The following is a 20647-nucleotide window of genomic DNA, read 5'->3' on the forward strand; positions in this document are numbered from 1 at the left end:
GGGTGTATACTAAGACATAGTCGCCCGTTTTAAAGTCCTTGTTCTTGACATGTTTGTCAAAAAACTCTTTCTGTTGTCTTTTTTTTGCATATATGGCTGCTACAGCATTGAGTCGTAACTCATCTAATTTTTCAAGGTCCTCTAACCGTTCTGAAAGCTCATGCCCTGTCCAATCCAATTGTGTGGCTACCCTTAGTGTGGGAATCAAAAATTCAATAGGCAATATTGCATTTAACCCATATACCATATTAAATGGCGTAGCATTGAGTGTTGTTTTATATGCAACTTGATATGCCCACAATGCCGAATATAGCATTTTATCCCAGTCCGTTCTTGTTTCACTAACCATTTTTGTAAGAACTGTGCACAATATTTTGTTTGTCGCTTCTGCTTGACCATTTGCTTATGGATGGTAGGGTGCAGATTTGCGATGAATTACCATAAACTCATTTAAGAGATGTTGGATAACTTCATTTACAAAGTGTGTCCCTCTATCACTCACCAGCTCAATGGGAAGGCCATAACGTGTAAACACATATTCATATAAGAATTGTGCCGTGGTTCTAGCGTCTGCTTTCGTTGTGGCTTTTGCTTCCACCCATTTGGTCATTGGTCATGTAATCTGTGGCCACTATGATATATTGTGCTTGTGAACGATACGCTGGTGGAGTAATAGAACCAACAAAGTCCAATCCCCATTTAGCGAATGCTCGAGCACTCATCATTGGTCTTAAAGGCATTTCGTCTCTTTTAACTGGTACCTTAGTGCGTTGACATTCATCACATCTTTTCACGAATTTTGCTGCATCTTGAATCATGGTCGGCCACCATATACCTGCAACCATAATGATTTTTACTGTTCTCTCTGCTGAAAAATGACCTCCTGCTATGCCTGCATGAGCTTGTTCCAATAATGGAAAGTAGTCATTTTCATGAGGAACTAACCTCAACTGGTCATCAGTTCTTCTTTTATACAATTGGTCTCTAATGAGGGTATACCTATTCGCTTCGATTTGTAAAGCCTTTTGTCTGGCTTTAGACCAATCTCCTGGCAACTCCTTATTAGTCAAATATTCCACAATAGCATGACTCCATGCGGGTGCTACTGTCACTTGGTATAATGTGGCATAATCCACAGTGGTATTGGATGTGCAAAAGTTGCATTTCTTGATGTAATTAGCTACATCGCCTGCCATTCTTGGCCAATACACTCCAAGTCTTCTTAGTTGTTCATAGGTCATTTGATTTCCTCAATGGAATCCCCCTGTTTGTGTATGTGCTTCCTCTAGATACGTTTCGTACTCCTCTGGGCCTATACACAACCTCAGAATCCCATCGTGTCCATGATGGTACATTCTGCGTGCAAGCATTGGGTAATTTCGTGCTTGTCTAACGTCTTCCACCGTGTGCTTGTCGTCAAGATTCATTCCATATGTCAGCAACGGAATAATTTGCTCTGACCATTTCGGTACCATCTCTATATTAAAAAGGTATGCGTCTGGGAGATCATCATCTACCCCAGTAGCTTTTTCGCCATGTAGTAATCGAGAAAGGTGGTCTTCTCTTTGATGAGTTTTTCCTTTCTTAACTATTACCGTAAAATCAAACTCCAGCAACACAATGAACCATCTTACAATTCGTCCCGTGTTACAAGGTTTGTTTACTAAGTACAAGAGCGCCTGGTGATCCACAAAAAATGTGAATTTGTTCGCAAGTAAGTAATGCCGAAATTTCTTTACCACATATATCATACCCAATCCTTCTCTTTCAGTGGTGGTATAATTCTTTTCTGCACTGTTGAGTTGTCTACTAGCATAACTGATCGAAAAATCTGTATTACCCTCCCCTGGTTGTGCTAATATACAGCCTATTGCAAATGCCAAAGCATCTACATGTACATGGAAGATCTTTGACCAATCTGGTGCTTTTAGAATTGGTGCAAATACCAGTTCATCTTTTAGTTTCTAGGATGACTCCTCACATTCATTGGTCCAAATGAAGAGCGTGATTAGACTATACAAGGGTTTTGCGATTACAGCGTACATGTAGATAAAACGTCTGTAGTATCCACAATGTCCCATAAATGATTGTACCTCTCGTACAGTGTTTGGTCTTGGCAATTCTATGATCACCTTTACCTTGTCTTCATCAGTTGTAATTCCATTAGCCGATACTATGTGGCCTAAGATTTTACCTTGTCGGACCATGAATACACATTTTTCCGGGTTGAGGAAAATCCTATACGTTCTGCATTTTTCAAATACCTTTCTAAGATGATCTATATGGTCTTCTCTCAATAGAGAATAGACACACAAGTCATCCATGTAAATATCCAAGAATATTTGCAAGTATTCTTTAAAAGCATGTGTCATTAATCTCTGAAATGTGGCTGGAGCATTGGTCAAGCCAAATGGCATTACCCTAAACACATATATGTCCCATTCTGTTGCAAACGCCGTTTTGTATTGATCTTCTAGTTTGACCCCCAATTGGTTATAACCAGAGAATCCGTCCATGAAGCTATAGGCTTGCTTGCCTACTACTCGTTCCAGGACGTGTTCAATGATAGGAAGAGGGTAGTTGTCCCTTTTTGTTGCTGCGTTTACCTTCTTGAGATTCACACACACTCGTAATTTCCCGCTTTCCTTGTGTACCACTACTATCGGGGACACGCAGTCCGTGTGCTCTATCTCATAAATAAATTCAGCCTCCATAAGTTTGTCTATCTCTTCCTTTATCCTTTTGGCGAATGTCTCATTATACGTGTATGGACGTTGTTTGCTTGGCTTTGCATCAGACCTCAGAGGGATTGAATGTTCACAAATGTTAGGATCCACCCCCTTCAAATCTTTGTACGACCATGCAAATACATCACGAAATTCCTTAAGTGTTTTGATCAGTAAGTCCTCTTCTTCCCGGCTTAGATCTGTGGCAATGTAAGCAGGTCGAGGACTTTCTCTTAGCTCTGCTAAGTCTATTTTCTTGGCGTTCTCTGGCCCATCGTAGGACTCGTTTAATTTAGGCTCTCTCATTGGTTGCTGAACCACCAATCTTCTTTCTTGAATGGTGTACTTACAATAGTGAGGAGGTACATCTATCTTTTTACTCCCATCACTAGCGTTCGTTCCATTGCTACTTTCCATTTCAGTTGTCCATACATTTTTAATTTTTTGTTTCAATTCATTGTATCTCGTTTTCCGTTCAATTTTTGTCATAATTAATGGACCACCAGAGACATCCAGTTTTTCTGTTGCAACTCTTTTTTTTGCTTTGCTAGTTTTCTTAGGTTTCAACAGTCTGTACTTAAATCCTGAGTCTTCAGCAACCTTAAGAAATTTTCCTGACACTTTATCCTTAGCACAATCAACAGCATGAATGTTCATAAGGAAATGTGTCTTACCCCTGAACTCCGGCATAGGTCTCAGCCTAGTTGGTATACTGTTATGGTGTCGTTTACTCTTGTATCTTTTTGGCGTCTCTCACTTTGGTTTGGAAAATTGTAGAAGACGTCATTGTCTTGATCTTGATGGTCGTCTCCCTCCATATTTTCCAACTTCTCGTCATCCGCATTATCCTTGTTTTCACTTTGATCAGAAGAATCATAAAATTCTTCTCCCTCCTGCTTGATTTCTTTAGTGGGGATGTCCACATAGCCCACTATCTTAATCTCAAGTTTCGTTTTTGTTTTATTGATCTTCATATTCTCAGTATCTCCATCGTTCTCGTCTTCCTCGACAATTTTGCTCAACATGTAGTATGGTATGATATCGTAGCCATTCTCGTCACAAAATTTGGTGGGAGTGACTTCATTGACGCATACATCCAATGTAGCCAAAATTTGAGACCATTCTAGGGGTTCGAGTTTCTCTTCAGAAAAGGGTTCTCGTATATAGGCATCGTCTTCCAAGACCCTCTCTAGTGTCCTTTCATTGTGGTCAAATTCACTACATTGAGATGCTCCACACATCCATATCTCCTTTTTTTTACAGAGCCACAATGGGACTTCTGATCCACTAATGGTGGCTGAGTCAAATTATTCCACATGTGTTCTCGTGACATCATGGTAGCTATGATTTTTCATGTTTACTCGTGTAGTAGTTTCAGCATGTCTTAGATACAAATAATCATATCCCCAGTCCTGCACCATCTTGAGTTGCCTCATGAACGGCCTACCAAGGATAATTTCATAGTTGTTCTTCTTGCCGAAATCTACTATGGCAAAAAGTATGTTCGTACTCTATGCCACAGGAAGATACCACAATTGCCTCAAGCAATCCTATAGGCCTTTCTATGTGCCCATCCGCCGGTTGCAATTTCATTCTAGTTGTTAGTATTGCTGGTTTTCCCCATTTTTCCCATAGCATTTTGATCTTAGTCTCTATGCCGTTATACTCAACTGGTAGGGTTGTGTTGCCGTCTTCTCCCTCACAATACTCTCCGACCTTGTTGAGTGGCACTAGTCTAGTGTTGACTTTTTTTTGGTTCTGTGTCATTAAGCTCGGTTTCGAAGAACTTAAGAGGCATACTTATACCAAATTTTTCAAGACATTTTCCCACTTCCGTCCACATGCTTGGCCTAATTTTTAACAATTCTGCCAATGTGATTGTACACTTGACCGGAGTGGTCAACAAGTCTGTCAAGATTTTAGTGTCCAATTGATTTGACCCGCCTATTCTTTGAGAAGGTACTCTTCGAATTTTTGACCTTGCCTCATAGTCCCCCATGTATGGTGGCAAAGTTCTGAGTGATGCTTATCTGCTATCTTCGGATGCAACTGAACCATTATCCCCTTGAAATGATTTAATGTCTAAATCCCATGGAGGCTTATTCAAGTTCAACTCCGAGAAAGGCACTGACTCGACTGTTTTTGTCTCATATTTTTCTTGAGATCTTCTCACCATTTCCCATAGCTCTTCAGGCCAATTTTCTTCCACCATTGGGGTATATGGTAGAAAATCTTTCAGTGATTCATCAGTGCTATTAGGCACGATTCTTGCATCCTCTACATCCGGCAAGGATTTAACGTTTTCTATCTTATCAAGTACCCTTTGTTCGGTTTTGTGAGGTGTTTCATTGTTTGGTGGTTTGATTACTCTATCCCCCACTTCCATAGGTGGAGGCTCCAGTAAAGCTTGTGCAATTTCAATCAGCTGTTTGCACATCTCTAGTCTCTGTTTTTCTATCTCTGGATATGGATATGTCATCCACCTTTGCTCCAGAGTCTGTCTGTTCTTCAATCTTGCTTCATATGCTTGCAAGATTGCATCTAAGGGTTCATTGATCTTATCTACCAATACCGACCCTCCTAAGCTTGCACTTCTTGGTCCCTCCGTTGATTTTAGAGATTCGGACTCTCTTTGCTGCTTAAGTTGCTCTCGAGCTATTGTTAGCTCAGCTTCTACATCTTTCTATTTTCGCTCACGTCTAGCTTTTATTTTCGCTCTTCGTTCTTTCCAAGGATTATCACGACTGACGCTAGACTTGTCAGTCTTGATTTCTTCCTGATTTTCATCGTTACTCTTGGGTTGATTGTCATTTTTCCTTGCTTGGGCTCTCGTCAAGACCTTAACAGGAATCGGAGTTTCGTTTTCTGACCCTCCACTGGAAGGCAATGCTCCCAGCATATTCAAGGTATTTTTTGCTCCTTTGCTCGGATTTTTAGGGCAATCAGGGATCAAGTGAGTAATTCCACACTCGGTGCAATATGCGTTGACCCTAATGATTTCATCATGAGGACAGTCCCTCAGCCAATGGTCTCCACCACACTTGTAGCATGGTCCCTTAGGCTGTTGAGGTGCTCCTTGAGCTCCTCTTTGTTGGTGTGCAAACCTCTGCCCGCTCATGCCTCCGTTGGCTATGAACAACAATGTTCTTTCATCCAAGCTATATCTTCCTTCCCCCGCTGCCTGTGCAGCAGTTGGTGGTCCTATATTTCCTATCATGCTCCATGGTTCTGGTGTAGAGGGTTCTTCCGGTGGATAATAGAAAGAGTTTGCCGCATATCCATTGGGCTCGTCGTAGTATGCATGCATAGGTACGAAAGCCTTCTCATCCGACTCACTTATACGGTGGGTGTGTATCTTAGGCCGATTGGTCGTAATCCTGGTAGGGGTGGTTGTTGTCCCAACACTGGTTGTGGTCTTTCTACACCTACAGGTCCTGGTAGGTTGCCTATCTGATATCTAGGCATCGGTGGGACTTGAGGGGATGTCGCCTGAGCTTGCGGAGCATATGGTCATTCTCTCACATATCCCTTGTTATAATAACACTCCTCCGTCCCATGGTTTGTCCATTTTTTGTTCAATCGCACACCATTTTGGTTGTTTAGCTTGTGGTTTGGAATACAAGTTAATCTTTTTAAGCACTTCCTCTACAAGCTGCTCTTGGCTCACCGCTACTTCTCCTTTCGGTGTTGTCTTAGCAGACTTGCTTCCGCTTTGTTGTGAGGAGGAATCATCGTCAAGATCCTTGAACTCACCCTCTTTGTAGACCGCACAATTGTCCACAAGGTATAGAGCCTCCTTGGTTAAATCATTCAACGTCGTGCTCCTTTTCATATGTAAGTCCTTCTGGAGATCTGCATTCCTTAGTCCTTGGATAAATATAAGCATAATTCTGGACTGAGTTGGCAGTTCTTCCACGGGGCAAAACTTAACATATCTTTTTAATCGGAGGGCTGCCTTTCACACAGACTCTCCATCTTTCTGTTTGAATTTATGGATTTGTGAGACGGTATTATGAGCTATTCCCCTTTGTGAGAATTCTTCGATAAACTCGTCAAACACTTCCTCCATAGACTCAAAGTCTCTTCGCTCCACTGAGTCAAACCATGTAGCAGCATCATCCTCTAAGGTTAAACCAAATCCTGCAAATTGGGTAGAAAAGTCTAACACCTCTTCAGCTCTAATTACACGCACAAAGGCTGCTACATGATCTCTTGGATCCCTGCTTCCCGTATATTTCTTGTTTACCCATTTTTGCACTTGAGAAGGTCTAATTCTACGATGGTCTACAAATCTCATCATGGGATCTCCCCGTCCTAGTCGATATACCTCCTCTGGTCTTCTGTAGTGGCCAGGTTCCTCTCTCAATGGTGCTCCTAAGCCATAATTTCTAACAGTTCTCGCAAGAGATGGTTCATCTCTTCGAACTCGTTCTAGGGATGGTCTTCCAGGCTCAGTTGACCCCTGAGTCTTTGGCTTACTCTCTCCTTGATACTCTACATAGAGTGGTGGTTCTTGTAAATCCCTTAGCCCTCGTGCGGTTTGATAACCCTCTCGGGTTCGGTCTTGTTCTAATGTAGCACTCTGTCGAAGCCATGCCTGCAATGATGGTTGAGTAGCTGGTTGGTCCTGGTAGTTGAACGTCGGTTTTGTCGGGTAGAATGTGAGGTAGCATCATACTCTTCTGAAAAGGGATTTGTCGACTTGCTAGGGGTGTAGTTGGCTCTTGGTACTTCGTCGGGGCCATAGGTTGATGCTCCCGGAACTGTTGCCTTTTCAACCTCTTCTAGGAGAATACGTTTGTATTCTCGCCCGTACCTGTCAACAAAAACAATATCCTTCCCCATAGCAGTTTCATAAGAGAATAAGTAAAGAACCTTGTCTTTGCTTAATTCGTTTGGGTAGGGTTCCTTGCATCGAAAGTATGAGACTATTCCCTCGCTTTCATGCTTGTAAATCCCCGCATTCTCATTATAGATTGGGACCCTGGTTGTTTTCTTATCATACATAAAGAGCGCTCCAGGTCGAACAATGTTAGGAGGCGGTTCTTGGGTTTCTGAAACCATTTTCCCTTTTGCCACGTTATCTCCATATCTGTTGTAATCCTCAGGGTTACTAACTATCAGATAGTGGTTCCCCTTTTTGTCTCGGAATCTGTCTCCATCATCATAGACTCGAATTATCTCTAGTCTCTGAGCCGATCTTTCTTCAATACATATACACTTGCGTCCTCGATAGTCAGAATAAACTAAGGCTCCCCTCGAGTTTGTTCCTTCCAAGAAGATTATAGTGAACCTGGTTTCGTTTAAAGGATGTAGGGAGGTGCTCCCCCTTGGCATTGGTCCTTCACCGTTGAACCCTCCTAGTTGTTGACTCCCCATCATGAAGAAGGACTTTTCCGACGAAGTGTCAGTATCACTACCCTCTTCAATGATCGGTGCTAATGGGTCTAGTCTCGTCTGAGTTACACTCTCTTCGGTGGACGTGGTGCTTACTTGACTTTTGACACTTTTAGCTCCTGACTTAACAAAGGCTCCCGACCTTAAATACATAAGAATGAAAGCTGGGTTGCAAACTTAAATCTTACTTGGACTCCTTCTTGTGTGGCTTTGTGATGATCTCCTTCTGGGATCTACACAAGTATGGTTAGTCTGTTCACAAGGGTTTTCCTTGAATCACAAAAATCTTTCAAGTATGTACAGCAACCCCTTAGTCAGTCTTCTGGTGGTCCAATTTCAAATATGAAATGATGGCTGGGATCTATATGGAGAGTATGTCCTAGTAGTATAGTCACAAATTGCAAAATATGTCTGAATCACTACTTTCTTGGTCTATCGCGATAGACTGACAATTTGCTCAGCACAAGTCAATTCAAAATTATGACTTCACCCTTGAGTTCCAGTTACCCTCTAAAGCCTATCCCTCAAGTTTTATCAAGTTTGGACACTTGGGTTGGGTTTTGGTCTCATTTTAGTATTTTGGTCAGAGCCTGATTCTCTATTTGGGCCTTAGATTGACTTTCCATGATCTAAATGCCTTGAAATTTGGTGTGTATGTTGTATAGGCTTTGATAAAGCTCTCCCTCTGGGAAATTTGAAAGAAAAGGTCCCCAACAGCAGTTTCCCTAGTCTATCGCGATAGACTTGGCATGTTCTCCATTGTTGGCATTTTTCTCAAGTTTTCTCCACAGCTGGTTCAGCCTCTCCTTGTGTAGTGCATTGACAAATTTTGGCACTGTTTGGACATTTGGTCAAAGCCTTCTTGCCACTGTCTCTGAATTCAAGCTCTAAAACACCAATTTTGAAGTTTTGTGGTCAAGATGGTGTTCAGTTTCACTCAATTTTTGTGAGTACCCTTGTATTGATGTGTTAAACCTGTGGTATAAAGGTTTTTTACATGTTGTTAGTCAATCACCAACTTCATCAGTCTATCGCGATAGACTAGGCAGAGAGCATTGGGGATTTCATTTTTGTATGTTTTTGGACAGTTGTGTTCTATGTGCCCATATAAGTCTATCCCCCAAGTTTTATGAAGTTTGGACTTATTTTGACCTTGGACTCAAGCACTTCACAAATTTCACTTTTCTCTGGCAATTCACCACTCAATTGCACTTGAAGTGATGCAAATTTGATGACACTTCATCTTAAACTTGTGAACATCAGTTGTACCTCATGACACAGTCAGTTTACCCTAAGCTAATGGTTATATCTCTTCTTGGCCTTGTTAGGGTCACTAGTGTTTTCTTATGACAATCACCTTTTTTTTTTTTTTGGTTTTGGTAGCAATTTTTATGTTTTCTCAAGTGTTGGATCATAAATTTCAATGTCTACTCTTTTCACCCCCTTCAAGGGTATATGGTGTGGGTTTTTCTTTCAAGGCAATCAAACAGCCTTATTGTTTCTTCTTTTTGTTTGTTTTTGCGTTTTTGCAGCGTTTTTCTACTCTATTTCTACACAAGTATAACAAGCACTCAAAACCAAAAACCATAACTCCACATTATCCTACTTAACTAAATCTAACTAGTCATAGACCCTTGGCAAGACACAGGCTTCCTGGCTATCCATTAGACCTCAGGATACTCTATCCTGGATCTTGTTCTAAAAGTTTAAGCTCTCTCTAGTCGAAACTAAAGTAAGCTAGCCATCACACGAGTGACGTAGATCTCCCTACTTAAGGTCTTGTGTCCCCAGCAGCGGCGCCAATGTTTTAGGGCACAACTACTCCCTGTTCATGCTCGCAAGCACGACACAAACAACATACTTATCATCCGATGACATGACTAACCCGTAGGTGCACGTAGGCAATCTCGTTAGCTTGTCAGGCTGAGACCAATCTACACATACGCACTTTCATGATGCATCAATCACTAACCCTGGTAGAATGCAACCCACTCTATCCCTAAACGCTCACAACACTGTTTACACCTCCAATGAACTCGGAATCACATCAAACTTACTAGGCACCATCCTCTCAATAGGATATACTTACCTATACGTCTAATCTCACCAGATTTGAACCCTAATTATCTCGATCACAGTCGCGATAGACTCACAGGTCATAATCCAAAAATGGGCGAAACCTAAGTCTATGAATACTATGTGTAGCTAATCTCTTTCTCATTCCATAGAGCACTTGATTGTTGAAAACAGACACTGTTTGTGTTACTTACAAGCAAAACAAGCTCGATGAAGGATCGATCGCGAACAGCTCAAAAATATGAATGCGTGGCGTGGGCGCGTAGCTCTCGGAGAGACTACCACGATGATGTGGTCACGTCGTGAATCCGGGGAGGAAGAAGCGCGTAGCGAAGAGGATAAGACACTCTCTCTCTCTCTCTCTTCTCTCTCTCTCTCTCTCTCTCTCTCTCTCTCTCTCTCTCTCTCTCTCTCTCTCAGACTCGTACGAAACAGGATTAATAATTAAAAATGTTGTTCAAAAAATGGTTCTAAGGCGACTTTTATACTTGAGTCACCTTACCTCAAAAATGTACATGGGGTTCTCTTCCTCATAATTACAAAGTGGGAACAAATATGGGTCCTGACTGACTAACCCAGACAAATGGATCAAAATGGTAAGACGTCTTTGACATAAAAATTGGAATTTGATAGGCTTTACAAGATGGGCTCATTACAACAGCTGGACAAGTGGGGCTCCAACAACAGCGAAAAAAACCAGTCATAAAGAAGTTTTTATTTCCGCCAGAGTCAAAGTCAAGTGGCCCATTGGTCATAACCCCTATGTTGCCACCATTTATACAGTCGGGACATCGTATCAGTCCCCATTTTTGTATACACATCCAACTATAGCATGTGTTAGGAACGGCCATCAAGCCAACCATCATGTTCACAACCATATACATACACATACTACCATATATGCTCAAGAAGCTTTATGCAGAGATGAAGCCTTTTGCAATTTCCTGAGGCTACCCTTATTGCAAAACAACCACCGACCTACGTTTTCTTATGCATAAGAGACCCAAGGTCTGCCATAATGTCAAGGCTTTAATACAATAACCAGTCAGGCTCATAAACCTGCAAACGAATCGACAAATCCTTCAATTATACTATATAGGCGATCTATTCAGTCTTGAGGTCAAGAGACGCTTTAATACAAGGCGGGGGTACAATATCCCTAGGTTTACCATATCAAGCTTTGTAAAAGAATATCAACAGAAAATAGCATTTGTACACAGTTCTGCACGAAAAAAGCCCGATGCTTTGTATGCACAAGCAGTCCCAAGGTTCAAAAAAACCTCACAGTACAGTAGTTGAATTAATGCAACGGCTACTTTCTGAGCCGAATATATGCAGGAAAAGGAATCCATTGCTCAAGTGCTTTAGGCAAAGCAAGAAGTACATAGTGCTATGCAAGGTATTGCATCTTTACTTGAACAAAAATCCTAAGCTAAGTAAGGTACCTGTGTGATTTGAGCTGCGAGCTCCATGTTGGCAAGATCAGACAGTAGCGAAAAAAATAGAAAGAAATACCTACTCCAGAGCTAAGTGAGGGGCAAGGTGCGTCCTCACCTTATTTATAGAGGTTTGAGCTTCATTTCCTGAGCGTGATCGGCGAGAGAGGCAAGCCGTCCGTCTTCAAGCGTCTTCTAGTGATGCACAGAAACTTTGCAAGGGGAGATCTCAGCCCAGGATGCGCAGGCCGCCTCATGAGAGCCCAATGTGTTTATTTTTAGGAGAGTTTTTTTAAGCAAGGGCCTAGTCCCACCGGCCATGAGTAGCAAGTTATGAGTTAGTGTCCCATGAGTGCTTCAGAAAGGGGGGGGGGGGGGGGGGGGGGGGGGGAATATATAGAAGGAGGGTGAAAATAAAGCATTTAGTAATACCAATGTGTGTGTGTGTGTGTGTGTGTGTGTGTGTGTGTGTGTGTGTGTGTGTGAGAGAGAGAGAGAGAGAGAGAGAGAGAGAGAGAGAGAGAGAAGAGTATACCCCCAAGCTAGCCCCCTCCTTGCTTTGGTTGACCCTCTCTTCTGGCTCAAGATGGAAGCTCATTGGACCCCTGCAAGCCTGGCCAATCACATGTAGAGTGCATATCAAGCAAGCATGATTAGCCTTGGGATGATAAATGCATAAACAATTAATGTAATTACTTGAACCCTTGGGAGACCAACCAATAGGCTTTTGGCATATTATCATTGGACCCCTTGGGAGGCCAACCAATAAGCTTTAGGCACAACATGAGGGCAACATGAAGAGGAGCTTGACAAGTGTCCTAGTTGCTTTCTTTACACCAAGCTTTCCTTGTGTGAAAGTGTGTGTGTTCTCTCTCTAGCTCCTACAAAGAGGGCTCGCCCCCTCATGAGTAGGTATGTTCTTTGACTTTTGAACACCTTTACCCCTCAAGCACCTTAGTCATGGAGTACCTCAAGCACCTTAGTCAACAAGCACGACAAGTCATGTCCCACCTCAAGCACAGCCCTAGCTTGCCTAAGGTCAAAGGACTTTTAACACTAACCATTGGAGGTCTTTAATGAAGCTAACCCTATGGTCTTTAAGCTCCATTAGCTAGCCTTGCTCTTTGACAGATCATCTCTCATTTAGACCCCTTTAACCTTGGCCCCGTGTTGAGATAGATCCATAAGCACATGTTTATATTCTAACCCTTGTTCCCATATATTCTATCTCCCACATTAAATGATCAATTTAATATGAGAAAATCATTTGGGTTGGTTGGATATTAGATTTTATGACATAACATTTGTTTGGAGCTACACAACCCTTGACAGATGAAAGCTATAGCTACAGCGTGTGGTCTGGTTGTTACCAAAATCGTGATCTGGCCGCTTTGATTGCTTGTTTCCACTCCTTACAGTTATGGCTTTTCTAATAAATATGATGACATTCCTACTTTCCTAAACAATCTCTTTGGAGCTAGCCGTCGAGCGATCATTTTTGCAGACATGCAGGTTCCTAGACTTCTAAAGTTGTCTGAAATAGCAGAAGTAAACAATTTGTTTGCAAGTTAGGATAGCTTGATTCTTCGAAATCTTTCCTCCCAAAAAGTAGATTGTCCTTGAAGAACAATATCTTCCAAGTTTTATTATCCATTTGCATATTTTACCTGCAAGGCCTCTCATAGATGGACAATCCTAGAACAAGTGAAGGAACTTTCACTTTCCATTGGCACCTTGAGCATCTATGTGAGCCTACCTTGTGGTGAATATCTTAGACCCCAATAAGAATAGCCCCCATAACACCTTCCACAGAAAGATCTTCATAGTTGGGGGCCACTAAGGGTCCCATATGTTGCTTACTACTGATCCTCATGAGGAGTGTGGCAATGCTAGCTTCCATCATTGGCATTTTTAAGCATGAGCGGGTGAACCGTGAGAGTGAGAATGTTTTTACATAGGAAGCCGGACACCCGTTTTTTTCGTTCTTCTTGGCACAAAGTACGTGTGGAGTGATAAAAACGTGAGGGCACGATAGCTCATACAAGCTGGCCAAAATGCTCCTCTCACGATCTACGAAGACCTGCTATATATAATGACGGCGACCTTGCAGAGGCCGTGTCAGTGCAGCACAAAGGGTTCCCAAAGCGGGACGCCTTCTCACTATTCATCGCGCTATCCTCTCCTCTCTCTCTCTCCCTCCCTCTCTCTCTCTCTTCTCCGTTTCTCTAATTTGAAGATGGCGCAGCTGCAGGGAAGAAGAAGCGGTCAACATTCCAGCATATGGCTCTTCCATGCGATAGCTGCCGCCGCCGTCCTCCTGTGCTGCTTGCCCGCTTCATCTGCCACAGTTCATACGGTGGGAGGTGATAGTGGATGGTCCATCATGACTCCTTACAGTGCTTGGCTTCAAGGCAAAACCTTCAACGTTGGCGACAGTCTCTGTAAGTACTCGTACAAGCAATGCACTCCTGTCTCTCTCTCTCTCTCTCTCTCTCTCTCTCTCTCAAGTGAATCAGACTCGAGGAAACTGAAATAACCTTACGTTCAAATTTCTCACCTCCTCGATCTCACTCCAAACATCAAGGGATCAATTCTTGGTTCTCTCTCTCTCTCTCTCTCTCTCTCTCTCTCTCTCATTTGGCACATTCTTATCCCTTACTTATTCATTCTGACTCTTTATGTGTCCTAATCTTTAACTTTGTTTTCTAATATTGAAAGGCATTTGCAAATGCAGCTTTCAAATACGAGCAAGATTGGCACGATGTTACTGAGGTGACCAAGGATGACTATGATTCCTGCAATGGCGTTGGCCCTTCAACCATCAACAAGTGGACAGACGGTGCCACCTCAGTGCAGTTGGACAAACCAGGAGAAAGATACTTCATTTGCTCTTTCATTGGACATTGCCCCCCCATGAAGCTTGCCATCAATGTTGTTGCTGCTGCTGTTTCCGTTTCTGGCTCAAGCTCAAACTCCACAGAGGAGCCTAGCCCTAGTCCACTACCATCAGAAGCTACTCCATCAACATCTGCTCCAGACGCTCATGATCCAACATGGAGTCCAACCCCTGAAAGCACACCTTCCAACCCTGATACATTGACTTCTCCTCCCTCTTGGAGCCCAATGTCTAACACTCCAGTAACTGAAGCTCCCTCCACATGGAGCCCAAACATGCCCACAGAGGAGCCATCATCTTGGAGTCCCATGCCAAATAACCCTCCTCATCATCATGGGGCTCCATGGTGGAGCCCAGATCCAAGCCTAGACACCCCTTCTGAAGCCCCATCAACTTGGACTCCACCAAGTTCCACATGGAGTCCAGCATGGGCCCCTTCTACATGGACTCCTGAGGCCCCTACATGGAGCCCACCATCATGGACTCCAAGTAATGCCCCATCATGGACAGTGGAGGAGCCTTCATCTTGGATGGGTCCCATCTCATGGCCTCCAGTTGAGGAGCCCTCGTCATGGATTAGCCCAAGCAATGCCCCACCCCCTCCGATTGAAGAACCTTCATCATGGATTACCCCTCCTTCTAGTGCACCCTCCACCCAACCTCCTATTTCGGCCCCAACATGGAGCCCTACAAGTGCCCCAACAAAAGCCCCCGTTGCAACCCCAACAAAGGCACCATCTCCATCCAAGAGTCCAACTCCTACCCCTAGCAAGTCCCCGTCACCTAGCCCCCCTGCAGAAACCCCCATTGAAACCCCATCTTCAGAGGATATTGAACTTCCTCCCACTAATGGCCCTGCCATTTCTGAGTCCTCATTTGCCCATCAACATGCTCCTCAATATGGGGCTATGTTCATGGCAATTATCATAGCTCTTTTTGCCACCAAGATGTAGACCATCTTTTCTCTCATAACAACAAGCTTCTTGAGCTCTTACATGTGGTAGAGATCAACCCTCACTTGAATCATTCAAAGTTCTCATTGACTAAATCCAATTATTTTTGGATAACCTACATTCTTTGCTGATGCCAATGAATAATCAATTCATTCTTTTGGTGAAAGAAGGATTTATCATAACATGGTGAACCACAAGTATTGTAAGTTTACAAGACTCGCATAATTGACAAGTATACTTTCTATCAATAAAAGAGAGCGTGTGTTTTGTTACATTCATTGAGGCTTGACATTTGAACATATTTTTTTATAGGGCAAAAACTCAACGAGTAAAGTGCATTATATATACCTAGGATCAAGGAAAAGTTTTTGAACTTATTTTTAAAGTGCATTATATATATCTAGGATCAAGGAAAAGTTTTTGAACTTATTTCTACCTTGTGAGACTTTGTTTTGTCATTATATATATAGATATATATATATGAATGGAGTGGAATTTGGAAATTCTAACAATACTTGGATTCAAAAGGGTGGATTTCTCCTAGGGATTAAGTTGAAAATCCATTTTAGGGAAATAATCCTAAATTGTTTTACCCCAGATCCTTAAGATTGCTCTAGAACAAGCTCAAAGAAAAACCAAAAACATTTTATAGAAAATTGAGCTTAAGTTATTTCTAAACCAAGAGTAGTTTGAGGTCATTTTCAATTTTGAGTAGCACCTTCAACCCGCTTTGACACTACCATTTCAAACCTGGTAAAAACTGGACAATTTTCTAGAAACAATCTGGGTTATAATTGATTAGAGACATAGACCACTAGTCTTTGTACCCATAGGATTCTTAGACATACTCTTTACCCATACGGCTCAGCCTTTGATGAAGACTAAGCATTCTTGTAGCAACATTCAATACAATCTAAGTGCATGATACAAAACCTTTTCATTTAAATAGGCATAACTCTTATGTGGAGACTGCGCTTAAAAATTTCTTTCATCTAAATAGAGAGCACTAGCAGCCCTGCAAAGTTTAAGGAGAAACACTTTCTTTAGATAGGGTAAGGCTTTAGACCAAGGTTTTCAAACACATCATTTAAAGGGTTAAATTTTGTGATGGATGGAGTTAGGAGTGTCTACAATAACTTTTTTGGAGGTTTTGGGAGGATATTCATGGTTTTGGACATTGTTTTTCCTTTTGACTACCCATAATTCCTTAAGCTCAGTGACCGGGCTACAAGGGTTCTTCCACCAATCGTTCGACTCAAGGGTCTGGATAGGATACACTCTTGTGACTCAACGCTAGGAACTAGAATCAAATCATGTGTTTTGAAGCACTTTACGGGCTAGAGAACACGATCACAAACCACACACACACACACACCATGCAAAGATCTTGCTACTTGTTGAGGGCATACACCCACAACAGGGAAAAATCAGAGGCGACTCTCAAAACGGCATACGTAAAGATTGAGAGACAGCAAGAAGAGAGAGAGAGAGAGAGAGAGAGAGAGAGAGAGAGAGAGAGAGAGACTCGTAATTGCTTTTTCATTTCTTTGCTCATATCAAACATTACAACTTATAGCTTTTACCTACCTCCTAACTAAATCCGACTAAGTCTAACAGAATTTGATTAAACATCCGATTTCAGAGAAATATCCGACTTAGCAACTTTTGAGTGAGCAATACCCAGTCAACACATGGCACGTCTCGGTGGTGGATTTTATAGAAATCCGACACGGATTCACATATCCCTTGATCACAGTCAAATGCCTTATCACATGGCATATGATTACAAAGATTTGAGAATAAAACATGTTGGGAAAAACATAATAATTTCATTTGGCATTGGCTCACCAAAAGATTCCTCCTTGAATGCTTGTCCAAGATTGTGCTTCTTGCAGGCTCCGTGTCTCTATGTAGTACATCTGATCTTCTCTTTGCCGGTATGCCTCCTTTGGATCACTTTGTCCTTGCCAAGAGTCATCATCTCGAAAGTGCTTCAGAAATACACCATCTAATGTCCATGCTTTTTGTTTGCATGTTGATGTAATTTTCCTTCTTGATGTCAACTGTAGTGTGCTTGAAATACCAATTCAGATTCTGGTGTTCCCAGCAAATGAGATTAGAGACTACAGCAAGGTTGATGTTGTTCGCTTGCACCATGTCTTTCAAATTCTTTTCCTTTATGAAAATCTGTAGGTACAAAGTTAGGCTTCTTGGCTGAAAGGTTGCTCTTCAGATTATGCCAAGTGATGCAAAGAAAACTATGGAGAACTTGATCAGAGATAGCGCTATAGAAAGGGAAATTAGAGACTAAAATTGAAATCAGAAATCAAAAACTGGGATTTTGAAAGAGAGAATGAAGGAAACTTTGCTTGCAAATAGTGAAGATGGCTGTTGCAAAGAACAGCCATAGGAAGAATCAAATGATGCAGGTGCAATTGATTGACCAAGATCCCACCAAAGATTTCTGTTTGTGTGTGTGTGTGTGTGTGTGTGTGTGTGTGTGTGTGTGTGTGTGTGTGTGTGTGTGTGTGTGTGTCATTGACCTGCATCTCGGGGCTTCATCACTAAAACATCGTGATCGCCAAAGTATTGAGGGCATACACCCTCAACAGGGAAAACTCAGAGACAACTCTCAAAACAACATACATAAAGATTGAAAGAGAGCAAGGGGAGAGAGAGAGAGAGAGAGAGAGAGAGAGAGAGAGAGAGAGAGAGAGAGAGAGAGAGACTCGTAACTTCTTTTTCATTTCTTTACTCGTATCAAACATTACAATTTATAGCTTTTACCTACCTCCTAACTGAATCCGACTAAGTCTAACAGAATCTAACTAAACAATCAATTTCAAAGAAATATTCGACTTTCAGAGAAATAGTGAGTGAGCAATACCCAGTCAACACATGGCACGTCCTAGGGGTGGATTTTGTAGAAATCCGACACAGATTCACATATCCTCGATCACAGTCAAATGCCTTATCACATGGCATAGGATTACAAAGATTTGAGAATAAAACATGTTGGGAAAAACATAATGATTTCATTTGGCATTGGCTCACCAAAAGATTCCTCCAAATGCTTGTCCAAGATTGTGCTTCTTGCAGGCTCCGTGTCTCTAGGTAGTACATCCAATCCTCTCTTTGTCGGTATGCCTCCTTTGGATCACTTTGTCCTTGCCAAGAGTCATCATCTTGAAACCACTTCAGAAATACACCATCTAATGTCCATGCTTTTTTTTTGCATGTTGATGTAATTTTCCTTCTCGATGTCAATTGTAGTGTGCTTGAAATACCAATTCAGATTCTGGTGTTCCCAGCAAATGAGATTAGGGATTGCAGCAAGGTTGATGTTGTTCGCTTGCACCATGTCTTCCAAATTCTTTTCCTTCATGAAAATCTGTAGGTACAAAGTTGGGCTTCTGGGGCTGAAAGGTTTCTCTTTAGATTATGCTAAGTGATGCAAAGAAGACTATGGAGAATGAGATCAGAGATAGCGCTACAGAAAGGGAACTTAGAGAATGGAAATTGAAATAAAAAATCAGAAACTGGGATTCTGCAAGAGAGAATGAAGGAAACTTTGCTTGCAAATAGTGGAGATGACTACTGCAAAGAACATTCATAGGAAGAATCAAATGATGCACGTGCAACTGATTGACCAAGATCCCACCAAAGATTTTTGTTTGTGTGTGTGTGTGTGTGTGTGTGTGTGTGTGTGTGTGTGTGTGTGTGTGTGTGTGTGTGTGTGTGTGTGTGCGCACGCACGCGCGTGTGTGCGCGCGTGTGTGTTTGTTGCATTGCAACCGCAGGTAAGAGCTCTACACATTGACGTAAACACATCACAGTATTTCGTAGTTTGGCGTCTCTAGCCCACGACCTAATTTCATCATAACTAGGAATTTACACTTTCAAATCAAAAACTAAGCATAGGCGGGATATTGGGGCATCATTGCTAAGCATTTAGATGCATTCTGGGTCAAAACCGACTAGGTCAAAAATCCACTGTTGTTAATAATCGCGATTTTGAAACTTGACCTAAAGTGGGGTTTGAGACCATAAGTATGTGTGCTTAGGTCTTATAAACATGTTCTAGAAGTTTTGTTACGTTTGGATGTCATTTGATGCTGTAATGGATGTGATTTTTTTGGCGATGAGCAATTGGCTTTTGGTGATTTCAGTCTGTAGCTTGAGTTAGATGCGAGTTGTTAGTTGTTTTTCGAGAGATTGATAACCTCTTGTAGCCTCTATGCACTAGTTGAGTCAGCTTCGTCCCACGGATTGACAATTTAATCGTGGTTCTCGCTAATACTGCAATAAGATAGGATGGTGAGGTTAGACATGCGTTGCACAATATGCCCTCTTTTTTAAATATTTAGGATGTGCATGGTGGGCTTGAAAAGTTGGCCACTTAAATCTAGGGTATCAAGCCAAAAATGAAATGGACAGCAGATTTATCACATGATTGGATATATGATATGTTCAACCTTACACTTCAACATGGTATGCCTTGTGATTGGATCACTAATTGGATCAAGCCTTTGCATAAAGGAGTGGATGTAAAGAATGTGAACATCTATCAGACTATAATGATTGGGTATCTTATGAAAAAGTTGTTTGGGTGCATAATGGAAATGAAATTAAGTGATTGGACTGAAAATAATGGCAAGCGTGCAAAAGAACAAGCAGGTTTTCATCAATGTCATAGAACGATTGACCATCTTTTCACTCTTTGTATTCTCATGGAGGAAAGTCGGCTACAAGGCAAACACTTGTATTACTGCTTTGTGGTGACTTCAAGAAAGCCTTTGATATGATTCCATGTAGCAATTTGTGGAGAAGGATGAAAGCGATCCATGTGCCAAGTGAGTTTATGCTTGCGGTTTCTTGAATCTATAAGAAGGTGATGTATCAATTGCGCATGTAAAAAGGAATTTCAAATTTTTTTGGAACCACTATTGGGGTTAAACAAGGTTGTTTGTCGTCGCCAACTTTTTCCTGGTCTATGCGTTGATCAATGGGAATAAACGGTACTTGACTTTATGCAACAAAACGGCTTTGAAAAGGTTACTATTTGCAGTGTGGTAACCATGATTTTGTTGCTTGTTGATGATGTAGGTCTTCTATCACACACTCAGGAGGATGCACAAAAGCTTATATTGTCCTTGAGAACTT

At 41.9% G+C, this 20647-nt stretch overlaps 1 protein-coding gene across 1 annotated transcript; it reads left to right on the top strand.

The window, feature by feature from the left end:
* The first annotated feature begins 13758 nt into the window (after window positions 1-13758).
* LOC147453377 (uncharacterized) lies at window positions 13759-15617 on the top strand. The gene is made up of 2 exons (XM_086517121.1): window positions 13759-14076; window positions 14370-15617. The coding sequence occupies exons 1-2, from the start codon at window positions 13872-13874 to the stop codon at window positions 15482-15484; spliced, it is 1320 nt and encodes a 439-aa protein (XP_086373247.1). The 5' UTR covers window positions 13759-13871; the 3' UTR covers window positions 15485-15617.
* The last annotated feature ends 5030 nt before the right edge of the window (window positions 15618-20647 follow it).

Source organism: Adiantum capillus-veneris, chromosome 7 (assembly GCF_014529385.1).
Source record: "Adiantum capillus-veneris isolate H3 chromosome 7, ASM1452938v2, whole genome shotgun sequence".
Lineage (NCBI taxonomy): Eukaryota > Viridiplantae > Streptophyta > Polypodiopsida > Polypodiales > Pteridaceae > Adiantum > Adiantum capillus-veneris.

Excerpts from the sequence above, each read along its gene's own strand:
- LOC147453377 (XM_086517121.1), top strand. The coding sequence starts at position 13,872 with ATGGCGCAGCTGCAGGGAAGAAGAAGCGGTCAACATTCCAGCATATGG. Across the intron at positions 14,077-14,369 it reads CAACGTTGGCGACAGTCTCT|CTTTCAAATACGAGCAAGAT; the intron begins GTAAGTACTCGT and ends TTGCAAATGCAG.